Source organism: Danio rerio, chromosome 14 (assembly GCF_052040795.2).
Source record: "Danio rerio strain M-AB ecotype USA chromosome 14, GRCz13ab, whole genome shotgun sequence".
In the NCBI taxonomy this organism is placed as follows: Eukaryota; Metazoa; Chordata; class Actinopteri; order Cypriniformes; family Danionidae; genus Danio; species Danio rerio.
In genome coordinates, this window is record NC_141034.1 from 37,413,982 (window position 1) to 37,429,620 (window position 15,639).

Sequence of the window (15,639 nt, forward strand, 5' to 3'; positions counted from 1 at the left end):
CACCATCAGTGTTTTGTAAACCTGAACAAACTGTTTCTCTGAACATTTTCCAAAGCATGATATGTACTGGAATCAAGTGGAACAGCCCTAAATAATGACAGTTAATCATTATTTGCTTTGAGAGCCATTAGAGTTTACACAGAAACAAACCTCACCCAGCAGAGCCTGAAAAAGATGACTGCCGAAGATGGTGGAAACCTTTTCCACGCTGCTCTTCAGGGCCTGCTCCTCAGGACTGGTTAGATTTGCCTGGTACTGTTTCAGTAGACCTGCTGCTCTTTTGGTATCTGAAATAAAAGAAAGGAAAAGCATTACTATTTCAGTCAAACTCCAGCATATTTCAATGCCTTTCCACCTTTACCTACATTCTCCTTTTGACAGCCTGGAGACATTTTTAGATCTTTATACATCTAATTCTGAAAAGGCTTTGCACCATGCTAGACACTTGAAATCTGACATTACTTGCCTATAATTATGAGAACTTCTCAAAGGGGAGTGTAGCCAGATGTTCAAGTCAACCAGGCTGGCTATCTAACATGCATTCTTTAACAAGTCGTTCAAATAAATTATAGATTTTTTTAAGTTACTTATATGCAGTCTATGTGTTATTTGTGTTATTTGCAATGAATGGACACTTCCCAGCAAACAATTTTATGTTTAATAGACGTCTAATAGACATCTAAATGTAGACAGTTTGGCTAAAACAAGGCTAAACTTGGTCTGTCAGTGAAAATCTAATAGACATAGGCCAAAACTAGACTAGTCATCAAATAGAGAGACTAGACAAACTTTATATGTGTCGTCATTCATTTCTGTCTATTAAATTTTCACTGACAGCCCAAATTTAAGCCTTGTTTTAGCCAGACTATATTTAGATGTCTATTAGACATCTATTAAACCTCTTTCAAAAACAAAAAACAAAAAACAAAAAAAACGCTTGCTGGGTCAAGTCAGCTTAAACTGCATCAGATAACAGAAGATTCAAGAATTTTGCAAGCATTTTTACAATTAACCAGTTAGTTGTCATGTCAGTGCCCCTCATATTCACATTATCTATGAAAATGATGTTTTGCTCTCTTCAAATGAAATAATTAATGGCTATATTTATTCATTCATTCATTCATTTATTCATTCATTCATTTATTTATTTATTTATGTATTTGCTGTATGTGGAACTCCTATAATTAACAGTTCTGGGATTGTCTGGATGGATGCATCAGGTGGTGTTTTATTAAATGAGATTATTGAAGGTATTAAGGCTGAATAACAGCAGTTTATCAAGCTGATAAAATAAATAAATAAATAAATAAATGGTTCATTCGTAAGTAGTAGTTTATACGCAGTATGAGTAGTAGTAAGTATGTATTTGTATAAGTATATATTTTTAAGATATATACACTGATCTCTCAAAGAATTTGGACACATAAAATAACAGAAAATGAATTTGGGAAAAACAGCACAACAATTTTGCTAGTATTTTTGTTCTATAAAAATTCAAGTGTGTGTACACTGAGCAATACAATGAACAGTTAAATGTTAGCTTTTTGGTTCATTTTTATTTATTAATCAATTTTGTCATCAGATGCAGTAGTTCTTACACATTGTATATTTATAAATGTCAGATGCTTTAGATTTTTATATGGTAGATAAAATGAATTAATTATTTTATTTTAACTTACTTTTAAAATGTCTTATTTGAGTGAAAAAAGTTAGGGGCACTTAAAATGTAGAAATAACAAACAAAATTTGCTAGAAAGTTTAAAACAGTCTCTTAACACTTCAGTCTGAGTCTCTGAACACCTCAAATGTTGAATTAAGTGAAAATGTTAGTAAAGGTAGGGGGTCTAAAAACTATTTTGCACCAAATCGGATTATAAAAAGATTTGTTCTCATATTGAATACATAAAATGCATCAAATAACTAAATGACCCTTAGTTTGCCAGCACTTTAACCAGTTACTGCTGTCTTGTCAGTCCCCTCACACTAACCTCACACTAACACATGGACAGTTAATAACATTATTTATGAGTTAAACATTTGACTGAAACATGTGATTTGATATTTGACTCCTTTTTCTTTCTTCAAACTAAATTGTATATTTCCTTACGTAGTTGTAATGGTAGGCTGTATTTTCACTTTCTATATACTTATAGGGGGTCTCTGGATGCCTCAGGTGCTGTTTAAAGGGAGTAGAGGTAGGAGGTTCCACATGAACATATGATGGGTTAAAAATGGTCTCGCTTCGCCAGTGCTACACTTGACATTGATTGAGCCTCTGAAAAGAATAGCAGTTTTTAATAAAAGTTACATAATCCCACTTCAGACTATGCCTTCCTGTTTTCTCATGGAGGTTTCCAAGAAAGTCTTAGTTGGAAATGTACATATCGGTAAACAAAACAAAAGTATATAAAATCGATGTTAAACCTTTATAAGTTAGACAATTAGACCACTGTTATACCATTATAAGCTATCGGTTTCTTACAATGGCAAAAACTGACAAATTTAAAGAAACTTACCATATTTATGGACCATGATGTGAAGACTGTTAACGTAATCCTGTAAATCCAGTTCAAATAATAACGCTTTAACCTCCTCCTCAGTTCAGCTGTCACTTTCCAGTTGTCTCCGACCAGTTAAGTTTTGAAAAGTTTTGCCGTAATTTTCCACCCCATGACGGTACTGTTTCTCGGGGAAGTTTTAGTATTAAAGACGGGAACAGAAGTTACTCCAGTTGGCAGGAGATGCGGGCTGTGAAAGTGGTGAGAGTGTGAAGCTTCCCGTTATCTGCCTATTGGAAAGTTTGGAGGGGAAGCATTTGGGACTGAAGGGCGGTCTGTAGTATCAGGCTAACAGGGTCTCTTACTCATCCTTAATCCACATGTAAACAGCGCATAATTAACGATGGCGTTGAATTACAAGCGTGACTTTCAGAGAAGAAACATACAGTTTTATCAATTTAAGTTGAGAGCAAATCAAACGTGATTTAATAACGTTTTGGCAATCAAAGATAATGTAAGGTAAATAATAATCACTAACGGTATAGCTATACCTGAAATTTGTCTCGCCGGTTTATCGGAAAACACCCGTTTGCCAGAGAGAGGTGATGATAGTTTTAGCTAAAGAAAAAAATCATTTGGAGGTGTCTCGTGCCACCTACTGGAGAACAAGTGTAAGCTGTATCAAGCTGTTTGTTGTTCATTTTTTTACAGAAAGCACTTTTATCAGAATGTAAAACGTGATATACCAGTTACCAGCGTTATTATATGGTAGTCGCATGTGTTTCATCAACGGTTTTTAAGTCTTATTATCACTCTAAAAACGCGTTGGCAAAATTAAAATCCCGGAGTGGAGTACGTCACAGTGTACCATGGCTAATGTGATTCATCTCATGAGCCGCTCCGCTCCACCCACATATGCTGATCCAGGCTAGGGTTCGGTCTGTTCGTTGCTTGGTGACAAGTTTAACGTGTTCTTTGGGTTGTTGCTAGATCAGATTCGGAAACACTTCAAGGTGCAAATCTGTAATTATTGTCATTAATGAAACCCCGCTTTAATGGATGTAGGAATTATCTGCAGATGTTCGTATCTGCAATTCACTTCATTGTCACTTCACGAGGACCTGGACCAGAGACGGATTTAGTGATTTGGGGGCCCCAAACGATTCCAGCCATCGGGCCATGGGTCCCAACAGTTTTAAATGCAGCCTTTCTACTTTATTATTTTACTTATATATTTACAATCACTCAAACTTCTTTTTCCACGTTTTGTCATAAAGCAAACGATTTGTTTAAATTACTTTACAACTAAAAATCAATGAATTAATAAATTACACACACATATATATATATATATATATATATATATATATATATATATATATATATATATATGTGTGTGTGTGTGTGTGTGTATATGTATATATATATATATATATATATATATATATATATATATATATATATATATATATATATATATATATACACATAAATATATAATTTATTAATTCATTGATTTTTAGTTGTAATAGTTATATATTATAATAATAATATTATGTATTATACATTTGACTGCTGGACTGCTCCATGATTGGGGTGGTGGACAAATGTGTGCAGATGTAATAATATTTAGATTTATAATATTATTATTACATCACATTACATTAATATAATAATAATATAATTTATATTAAATATTGTTTAGTTACATTAAAAATGTATTTGTTTGACTCTCACCATCCAAAATATGATAGAAAACAATGTTATTTATAGTTTATTATGTAGTTTATTAAATAGTTATATATAGTATGCGGCCGCTTATCTATCTAATTGGTTAAACCGACACTGCCTTGGACTCGTTTGTATTACTTGTCTAAGACCCTAGTCATCTACTTTTATATCAACACTAACACTATGTACTGGATTGTTAAATATGCCGTAATGGTTTGTCCTACTTAATGTTAATAAAAAATGTTCAGATACGATTGCGGCCGGAAGTTAACGAGAATTATTTATATTATTTAATAAATTTCCAATTTATTGTATTTGATTAACTGCCCCTAGCCCAACCGTCACAGTGATGTAAAAACAGTATTGTACCAAGTATTATTTATGTTCTCTAAACTTTACCCTGTTCTTTGAGACTATTATAAATGTATTACATTATTTTTAAGTGGTTTTCCAAACTTTTTGATTCGAAGCCCACTAAACCAAACCAAACCCACTGTGCTTTTTAAACGAACCCGTGGGTAACAACCCCCTGCAATACCGCCACAGTTCACTGGGGGGCCGCAGCCCACAGGTTGAAAACCACAGTCTGGGAAAGAATTTAAGTGAAACATGTGCTAAATTATATTGAAATAAATAAACAAACAAACGAACAGATAAACATAAACAACATTTTATACAAGAAATTCACATTTAACAGTACAAAATAAATTGTATAGCTACCATTACAGGAGACCAGGGCTGGTTGGTAGTTGGTTGCTAGAGATGGTTGCAGCCAGAAGTTAACGAATTGAATGGAAATTTTCCATTAATTGTATTTTATTAATGTCCACCCCCACCCCAGCCATAACCCCAACCATCACAGTAACGTAAAAACAGTAGTTGTATCAAGTATTATTAATGTTATTTATTGAATTACCCAATAAATTGTATTTTTAATGTCTACCCCTACCCTAACCCTAAACCCAACCATCACAGTGCTGTAAAAATATGGATTATTGCTATACAGTGTCATAAAAATAATGCTATATTGACATGCATATCCGCAGCTGTATCCTATCTAGACTTTACCTTGGTAGTCTTTTAGCATTTATCAGTTTATGTTCTCTTGTTCAATAAAAAAATATTTACATCTAAAAATGACTATTATTATTATTTAATCACAAATACACTAATTTCATATGAATTACAAACAGAGAATACATTGCAATAATTATGACTCCAAAATGACCCCTGTACCAACAAAAAGAAATTCAACCAACCTTGGTCTCTAATGCAATTTGAAAGAGACAGAATGAGAGAAGAGAGTTATTTCTCCCAGTTTTTCACAAATAACTTGTCAAAGTGAGTTGATAAATGCCCATATTTTCCATTGAAGTATCAATAAAAAGTACATTAAAATTATCATAAAAACATCTATACATGACTATAAACATCATGGTTCACTTTATGTATATTAAGTGTCTTTCTAAGGTGTCATGAAGTGTTGTGATGAATATTTTATAGGCTCAGTATAAAACAAAAAGTACATTCAGATCAGATCAGCTAAATGAACGTGTACAGTAGTTGTAGACAAAGTAGCAAAAAAAAAGTATAACTAAATTTTAAAGTAGTTGCTTTTTTTGAATGGCTCAAAGTTTCATAAAATCAAACATGTACAAAAGCACTGATGTGTGATACTAACAATTCTGATTTTACAAATCAAATGTCTGAAATGACTTGTTTTGTTAGCTGGTGCCAGCTCTGCACAAGCAAATTATGTCACATTTAATGTGGTGTGTTTTTCTGACCACACAATCATCCAAATACTGAAACAAGGAAAGGCCCATTCCTGGAAAGGATGACATCACTCAGAGAGCAAGCAGCGGGATGCCTTTCTCACTTGTGTTTGGAGGATAAATGTAGTTCTTTCTTCTCCTGTTGACAAACAAAAAAGAAAAAAAGGTCTAATATAATAACCTGTTGAGCAGACCTGACTCTTCAATAACATCTGATTAAAAAGCAAGTTAACAAACAAACAAACAAACATTTATTCATCATCTGCATTAAAACTTTAAATAAATGTGCCCTTGGGTAATATCAGCCTTCAGGACTTTTGGACTCATTCTCCACCATATTGTGGATGTTGATACTTACCTGCCTGTGTTTTCTTTAAAATGCCTGCTGTCCAATCACCAGTCAATCATCAGAAATCCATGCCAGGACCCATTTGCAGATGAGGTGCAGTCACTCAGCCAATACTTACTAGAGCTAGTCACCACTCCTTGACCTCCAGTCTCATGACCAGGCCAGTTACATAATCAGATAATTAGTTGGAGGAAGGCAGCAGGTTTCTCTTGTAATGCTTCCTGTATTTTGTGATAAAGCAACTGTTTTAAAACAAATGGAGTGGATGGCCATCTGATCACTACATGTCCGGTCGAACCACCAGACCATGCAGGCATTACTATCCAAACACATAGCTCACAAGTTCTAAATCTGTGACTAAAAGAGATGTTACAAGTCAGTTAATACTCCTCATGGACTAGTTTTGTTTGCAATTTCATATCCCATTAATTCCTATGCAAACTTCCCCTATGAAGAAAACAATATGGAGGAGTATATTGAGAAGGTCAAACAAGCGTTCATCCAGCTCTCCTTCTGCCCTTCATGGCCCTTGAATTCAAAGAAGACACTCACCGGCCACTTTATTAGGTACACCTTACTAGTACCAGGTTGGACCCCCTTTTGCCATCAGAATTGCATTAAACCTTTGTGGCATAGATTCAACAAGTTACTGGAAATATTCCTCAGAGATTTTGGTCCATATTGACATGATAGCATCACGCAGTTGCTGCAGATTTGTCGGCTGCCCATCCATGATGCGAATCTCCCGTTTCACCAAATCCCAAATGTGCTCTATTGGATAGAGATCAGGTGACTGTGGAGACCATTTGAGTACAGTGACCTTATTGTAATGTTCAAGAAACCAGTCTGAGAAGATCTGCGTTTTATGACATGGCGCATCATCCAGCTAGAAGAAGCCATCAGAAGATGGTACACTGTGGTAATAAAAGGGATGGACATAGTCAGCAACAATACTCAGGTAGGCTGTGGCGTCAACACAATGCTCAATTGGTACTAATAGGCCCAAAATATGGCATGAAAATATCCCCCACACCATTACACCACCAGCCTGAACCGTTAATACAAGGCAGGATGAATCCATGCTTTCATGTTGTTGGCGCCAAATTCTGACCCAACCATCCGAATTAGACCAGACAACATTTTTTCCAATCTTCTATTGTCCAATTTTGGTGAGCCTGTGTGAATTGTAGCCTTAGTTTCCTGTTTTTAGCTGACAGGAGTGACACTCAGTGTGGTCTTCTGCAGCTGTAGCCCATCCGCCTTAAGGTTTGATGTGTTGTGCATTCAGAGATGTTCTTCTGCATACCTCAGTTTGAATGATTAGTTGTTTGAGTTAGTCTGGCCATTTTCCAATGACCTCTGGTACAAACAAGACATTTGCTCCCACTTTTTCAGACCTTTCTCTGTAAACCCTAGAGATGGTTGTCCGTGAAATCTCAGTAGATCAGCAGTTTCTGAAATACTCAGACCGGCCCATCTGGCACCAACAACCATGCCACGTTCAAAGTCACTTAAATCACCTTTCTTCCCCATTCTGATGCTCGGTTTGAACTGCAGCAGATCCTCTTGACCATGTCTACATGCCTAAATGCATTGAGTTGCTTCCAATCTCTTTGGCTAATTAGAAATTTGCATTGATGAGCAGTTGGACAGATGTACCTAATAAAGTGGCCAGGGAATCTCAGCTATCATTATCATCTCTCAAATTTCGAACCATTAGATACCAATATATCCAATTTACTTTTAATACACTTAATATACTTTTATATCATTTAGTAAAGCATGCTAAACATCTCTTTGAGGAAAATCACAGATCACCAAAGCCTGTACTATCTATACCCACATAGCAAAATTTCTCTGGCCCAGCTCTGGCCCACACAATCAGGTTTTGCTTGGCCCACATACCGCTGTGAATTACGGTACATGACTGGACCAAATCTGGCTTCCAGACAAGAGCCAAACACAGACCATATCTGGGCCAAGTCTCAGCCAAGTTAATAACTCATAACTGGGCCTGAACTGGGCCAGTAAGGTTGGTGTGTCACGATTGCAATGAAATTAATAAACCTATGAAGCGTGGTGCTTTAGGCACACTATGGGCCTTGTTTTTTCTCAGTGACCTGATTGGTAGAATTAATTTATTTAATCAAATATTATTTTTATGTATTTTAAATGTGGGTCAAGACTGGCCAAACTCACGTGGCCCACAATCAATTTTTAAAATCTGGGCCAAATACTACGTTTTACATCTGACTCAAATCTTGTGTGCCGCATTATAGACGGTGCCACCTCTGCCAAACCTAGGCCATGGTTGGCCCACATGCTGTATGCCAGTGCTGGATGAATGCCTGATGTCCCAGCTTTATGCCAAATCTGGGCCAGAATTCTTTGCTACTAGGGTAGCATGTCAGGCAAAAAGGCTTAATACCATACAAGCTTTCCACTACACGGTTATGTGCGGACCAGCTCACAAAACCAGAAAGCAAAAGCCTTACCACATATATACACACCCTAGACTCTGAATCCTCTTCACTGAAACCCAGCTTCCCTCCAGTCACCACCCTTAGTCCTCTTCAGTGGTCCCTTGATGATCAAATCAAAGATGGCACCAACTCCTAGGCCAGCTCAACCAGGAGGTCCTGAAGGTAAGCCTTAAGTTTCATTCATCCTATATAACATCCTCACGGTTCAACCTTTGACTCTGGACATCCAGGAAGCCAATAAACCCTTTCACAACTTGATATGGCTCATAGGACGAGTATGTCAGAGGATTCCCAGTTTACTGTGTCATACAGAAAAATACTAAGACATTGACATTTGACCAACTTCTCAATGTCTACCAGGGCAGAAGGTCTGATTTACAACAAAGTCATTGGAGTGTGGTCATCAATGCCACAAGCGGATACCCCTTCATATGGGTCAGTTGATCATTCGGAGGCAGATCAATTAAGCCACCTAATGTTGCCACTTATCCTTTCTCACCTTAGGACAGCATGGTGGGTCAGTGGGTACACTGTTGCCTCATAGCAAGATGGACACTGGTTTGATTATGACAGGAGTGTGCAAGCTCAATCCTGGAGGGCCAGTGTCCTGCTAAGACTAGTTCAAACTTGCTTCAACACACCTCCCAGAAAATTGTAGTATATCTAGTAAGTGCTTTTTAAGCTGGTTTAAGTGTGTTTAATTAAGGTTGGAGCTAAACTCTCCAGGACACTGCCTCTCCAGGACTGAGTTTGGACACCCCTGGAGTAGGAGATCTTTCCGTGTGGAGTTAGCATGTTCTCTTGGTGTTCTTGTGGGTTTCCCCACATGCCATAAAAGTGATTTGGAGAAAGTACAGTGGCTCAAGTGTGTGTGAGAATGAAAGAGTGCACAGACACATCCAAGCATTAAGGGTTAGAGTTAGTGCGCTCTCAGGGCTGGATTGTTGCAAAAAGTACATCTGCTGGTAACTGGCAGTTCATTATACTGGGGCAACCTCTAATGAAGAGGATGAAGTGATTGAGTATCTTACCTTCAATCCACGTCTCACTGCTCTGGCCATATGCTCACCTTGTTGTTTCTCCTTCTTCTAATACCTGTAATCTATCTCTTTTTCCTGCTGTAGATGACTCAAATAACATCTAAAAAAAATAAATAAATAATGTTGGATTTCCGATGATGAATACCGATTAGAATATCTCAATGATGGAAGGTTATGATCGAGAGAAAAAATTTGACCTGACAGCCATCGTAGTTGAGTAACATTGGCAAAAGCATGAAAAACTGTGAAAATGTACTCGTATGCTCTGCAGCGAGCAGTGTCTCAAAAATGCTGCCGTCAATTGCTGAACGAATGACTCAAAACATGAGGACTCCAGACTGATGAACTAATCTTTTCTGGCACAGCTCGCCTAACTTTAGTTTATGGAGATGTGATTTGTGACTAAGCAAAATAACCAATGATGATAAACGAGATTAGATAACTTAAACTGCTAAGCCTGGACACCCAGAGGCATTGTTGTTTTGTCTGGTTGCACCAATTGCCTGTGACTATGAATTATGTTAGGAAGTCAACATAACATTTTTATTATTTTTAAATTATCCAAACTTTCCATCATTATACATGTAGGCTATAGCTTACTTGTTTTGTTTTTTTAAGTTACGCTCAAATCCTGAAAGTTTTCCTTGTATAAATATTGCAGACCTTTTAGTCTGATTCTCTCTGAAATCAGTAGGCATTCACTTTTCTCTGCGGAGTGCACACATTTATAGAGAAGTGCCATGGCTAATACTGAAAGATTGTTGGACACAGAGAAGTGAGAAGATTGCAAAGGGTCAATATTCCAGCACCTATATAAAGAGGCAGAGGTTGTCCACATCATTGCTTCCCCAGAGTCATTAGGAGCTGCCTGAGGAAAAGTATGTACTTCACAAAACAATGCATGTCTTTTGCACCTGATCCTGCAATTCAGGAATCTGTCTCACCTGAACATTCTGTCAGGTATTGATTAAGGTCACTGCTACTTATTGTACACTTACCCATAGGGACTTAGTTCTTACCTCCTGTCCTTCCTTGTTTATTTGCTCCTACAAAATGAAAATGTTACTGGGTGTTCGTTCTCTTCAGCATTTTGGATTCTGTTACTTACCGTCTGTGTTGTGTTCAATAAATGCCTGTTGACCAATCACCAGTCAGTCTCCTTCTGTTGTGACAGAATTATGACAAAAAGAAGTGAGTTAGCATTACTACTTATTATTTAATGGGTTAGTTCACCGTTTCAATCCCCTGAGACCTTCATTCATCTTCAGAACACAAAGTAATATATTACAATTAGAGAGCTCCATCCTCCTCCATAGAATGCACAGTTACAAGATGTTCAAGAAAAGGAACCAAAAACATTGTTAAACATTTAATGTGACTTCAGTGGTTAAACTGTAATCATACAAAGCTCCAATAAAAATTTTGTGAACCAAAAAACTGTAAAAATGATGGACAGATGTCACACTGGCCATAGTAAACGCTCACTCTGACCTGACAGAAAAGACAATATTTTAGAGAAGTTTTTATTAAAGAGTAAAACTGTTCTCTAAACTTCGTATGATTACAGATGAACCACTGAAGTCATTGAAGTCAATGATTTTGGTTCATTTTCTGGACATCTAGTGACCCTTGCTGTTTATGGAGGATAAGTGAGCCAAATCTGATCTAAAATATCTTAATTTGTGTTTTAAAGATGAACAAAGGTCTTGGGGCATTGGAACAACACAAGGATGAGTAAATAATAACATAATTTAAAGTTTGGTGTAAACTAAACTTTAAACTCATTATAATAGGTTTATAAATGTTTCACAGAGCGAACTTTATATCATTTATATAAATTATAATTTATCAATTTAAATTTTTAGAAAAAATAATGTAATATATAATTTTATTTCTAATGTTTTAAAGCTTGAATTGAGCCCAAAATAATAAAATCAACATTACCATTTTAATGTACGAAAAATATATTTATAAATAGTTTTTTCTTTGATTTTAAACTACAATTATATTATCTATTCATTTAATTTTTTTAGAGATGTTCAATAGGATTTAGATCTGGGCTCTGGCTGGGCCACTCAAGAACATTCACAGTTGGAGTTGTTGTTAAACCACTCCATAGATATTTTATGCTCTGGGTCATTGTCCTGCTGGAAGATGAACCATCTGAGGTTAAGAGCACTCTGAAGCAGGTTTTCACTCAGGATGTCTCTGCACATTGCTGCATTTATCTTTCCCTCGATCATGAAAAGTCTTACAGTTCCCGCTGCTGAAAAACATCCCCACAGCATGATGCTGCCACCACTATGCTTCACTGTAGGGATGGTATTAGCCTGGTGATGAGCGTTGCCTGGTTTTCTCCAAACATTAAGCCTGGCAATCACTCCAAAGAGTTCAATTTCAATCTCACCAGACCAGAGAATTTAGTTTCTTATGGTCTGAGAGTCCTTCAAATGCCTTTTGGCAAATTCCAGGCGGGGAGTGGCTTCCATATGGTCATTCTATTATACAGGCCTGATTGGTGGATTGCTCCACAGATGGTTGTCCTCCTGTAAGGTTCTCCTCTCTCCACAGAAGAACGTTGGCGCTCAGACAGAGTGACCATCGGGTTATTGATCACCTCCCTGACTAAGGCCCTTCGCCCCTGATCACTTAGCTTAGATGGCCGGCCAGCTCTAGGAAGAGTCCTGGTGGTTTCAGACATCTTCCACTTACGGATGATGGAGTCCACTGTGCTCATTGGAACTTTCAGAGCAGCAGAAATTTTTCTATAAGCTTCCCCAGCCTTGTGCCTCGAAACAATCCTGTCTCGAAGGTCTACAGACAATTCATTTGTCTTCATGCTAGGTTTCTGCTTTGACATGCACCATCACCCCTGGGACCTTATATAGACAGGTGTATGCCTTTTCAAATCATGTCCAATCAACTGAATTTACCACAGGTGAACTCCAATTAAGGTGCTGTAATATCTCAAGAATGATCGGTGGAAACAGAATGTACCTGAGCTCAATTTAGAGTTTTACGCCAAAGGCTGTGAATACTTACGTACATGTGATTTATTTATTTTTTTTATAAATTTGCAACCATTTCAAAAAATGCACTGTAACTTGAAAATGTTTTTAATCCCTAAAACCACAAATTAATCCCTACATCATTATGTTTAATAATAATATTAAAGAAAGCTTGAAATATCCATAAAAAATTTGATCAACATTATTATTTATAATCTGCACTGCATTTATATTTTTGCAATACATTTTTTTGATTTATTGATATTGCAAATGTTATAAAATGTTATATATTAATTCAAAGAGAAATTTACAAAATAAAATGCCAGTACACTATTTTTATTGCTAAATATACTGTAAATAAAAGCCACAAATAATTGAAATAAACAATTAAAACTTGAATGACCACAGAATAAGTATTTTAAATCACCCTGACAGCATTATGTTAGCCAGTCAATACTAAGCTACATTGCTTACCTTTGCCAAAGGAACAGCCCAATCATTAACAGCAATGATACTATGTCAGTCGCGATCCATATTCCTTTGTACATATTAGGTTCCTTTCAGACACAAAAAACACAAAAGATTCCAGAGGTGTTGCATATTCAGACAAGCCCGAGTCAATTATAAATGAGAAAACAGCTTCACGTTTACAGCACAAAAGACACAGTGATAGGCGAAAAGATAGGTGGAGACTTACCAGATGCCAGTCAGGCTTAGACATGTCTTTGAAGAGGTGGCAGGCATTGGTGGTCACTGAACTGACCCCAGAGCACCAGAGTAATGAAAAGAGCCAGCGCTCATTCACAACCCAGAGATTCACAGACACATTGCTTTTCCGCAGCTCACTGTAGAGGGTGAAAAAAAACATACAAATAAAAATGATGTCAAAACATAGGTAAACACAAATCTTGGCCGAAAATCAGGCACCTTTTTTGACAGGTCTTAACAAGTCAACATTCTGCACAATAGACAGGAGTGGCACGGCTGTTTTAACATGCAGTCGTATTCATCAGTCAAGCTTTTCTTGTTCAATTTGATTATTTCTTCATCTTTACTGTCAGGGAAAGTTTTAAAATGACAGGTGCATCCATGTGTTCATAATTGCCAACCCGGCAATCCTGATACTATAATCATTAGTAGATACATCAGAGAGTTTAAACTAGAGATCTCACAGGATCATTTTTTTCCACAGCATTTCTGTCTTCTTGTAAGAAAATGAGAATGTTCCCTAAGGCTGCAAGATCATACTAACATTAAATGGCAGCTGCTTCAAGTCTCTGCATGTGAAATAAGCCACACTCATTTTTCCACTTTATTAATCTACCTTATTTCACGCGCACTAAGTGAACTGAAGTTCATATTCATGAAGTTTCCACCGTCCATAAGCATTTCTTTTTGCTTATTATACACCTGCTTGAAGCCTGGTTCCATCTTCATCACGTCGTGTCTATATTCTGGGGGAAGCCACCATATCTGAAAGAAATGCATAACATTCAAATATTGTAAATGAGGAAAATGTACACACAACAAAAAGTAAAGCATGAACACTTTCGGATAAACAACAGTAGCATCAATACAATTAAATTGTTACTTAGGTTGTTATGTTAAAAATGGTAATATTTTGTTGCCATGTGAACTACAGAAATATTATTTTATGCAAGCAGAGATGCCATGCGTGCCATACGGTCAACAAAACATATACATATAGATACATATACACTTGTCACTTTATGTGCACTGGAAGCTTCTGTAGCCAAAACAAATTCCTTGTGTGTGTGTGTGTGTGTTTGTGTAGCAAACTTGGCAATAAAACCGATTCTGATATAGACAACTGCCCAGCAGCCACATAACATAATAATAAGTTAATAATAGGTTAGATTTAGGTTGTGATGTCAGGTGATTAAAATTTAATGTCTAGCCAGCATCTAAGGACAGCGCTATTTTGACGTCCAATAGTGACATCAAATGACATTAATATTTGGTTGATTTTAGGTTTTGTTGGAGTGACCAAAATCCAACATCGAGATCCAACATCTTAAACCAACGGAATACTGACAATTATTCATCAGGTATAGCATTCAAAATCCAACATCTGATAGACATCATAGTCATAATGTCCACACAATGTCAAGCTAAAGACGTTTGGTTGATTTTAAGTTGGATGTTGGATATTGAAATCGGCCTAATGTTGGGTCTTAATGTCAATACGATTTTCAAATTCCAAACAAAATGCAACATCCCCACGATTTTGGGGTACAACATCAATCTGACATTATGTTAAACGTCCTGTGCCTGCTGGGTGATTTCATAATTATTTGACTAATAAAATAACATTAAAATAAGCATTTATTAGCCAAAACCAAGGTGAATAATGATAAATTGTGCATGCATTGATACAATATATCTTGGGTGTTTGTGTTGTTAACAATACACTACCAACTTCTTGTTGCTTATCCAAGTTTTAAAAACAACAAATAATAACTGGACTTCTAGTTGATCATTTGGTATCAGAAGTGGCTTATATAAAAGTTAAGGGCCTCTGGATTTTGCTTATTTTAACCCCAAAAAAAATCTGATCGGGCTGAAATATGAGAAGGAGGGCTATCCTGCTGAAGAATTAACCCTCTCCTGAGGTTTGTAATGTAAAGGCATCACAAATGTCTTGATACCTCAGGCTGTTGATGTTGCCATACACTCTGCAGATCTCTCGCATGCCCCCATACTGAATGTAACCCTAAACCATGATTTTTCCTTC

General features: G+C 36.6%; 2 protein-coding genes across 24 annotated transcripts in view; both read right to left on the minus strand.

Moving 5' to 3' along the window:
- Nucleotides 1–2,786, minus strand: part of dlg3 (discs, large homolog 3 (Drosophila)) — a 152,005-nt gene extending 149,219 nt beyond the window's left edge. For 10 of the 15 annotated variants that reach the window (XM_087281748.1, XM_087281745.1, XM_087281736.1 and 7 more), the window contains exons 1-2: nt 2,517–2,786; nt 156–287 (exon numbers count right to left, since the gene is read on the minus strand). In XM_087281748.1, the coding sequence (XP_087137874.1) occupies nt 156–287; nt 2,517–2,532 (148 nt within the window). In that variant the 5' untranslated portion in view covers nt 2,533–2,786. Of the gene's footprint in view, nt 1–150; nt 288–2,516 lie in introns of all 15 variants that reach the window. The other 5 variants (XM_087281755.1, XM_087281754.1, XM_087281753.1 and 2 more) reach the window with 1 other exon arrangement.
- Nucleotides 2,787–4,883: 2,097 nt separating this feature from the next.
- Nucleotides 4,884–15,639, minus strand: part of gdpd2 (glycerophosphodiester phosphodiesterase domain containing 2) — a 32,270-nt gene continuing 21,514 nt past the window's right edge. For 4 of the 9 annotated variants that reach the window (XM_087281781.1, XM_087281777.1, XM_087281776.1 and 1 more), the window contains 5 exons: nt 14,209–14,357; nt 13,582–13,729; nt 13,359–13,441; nt 10,985–11,038; nt 4,884–6,143 (listed from right to left, as the gene is read on the minus strand). In XM_087281781.1, the coding sequence (XP_087137907.1) occupies nt 10,999–11,038; nt 13,359–13,441; nt 13,582–13,729; nt 14,209–14,357 (420 nt within the window). In that variant the 3' untranslated portion in view covers nt 4,884–6,143; nt 10,985–10,998. Of the gene's footprint in view, nt 6,144–6,362; nt 6,575–8,863; nt 11,039–13,358; nt 13,442–13,581; nt 13,730–14,208; nt 14,358–15,639 lie in introns of those variants that run through there. The other 5 variants (XM_087281779.1, XM_087281775.1, XM_087281774.1 and 2 more) reach the window with 2 other exon arrangements.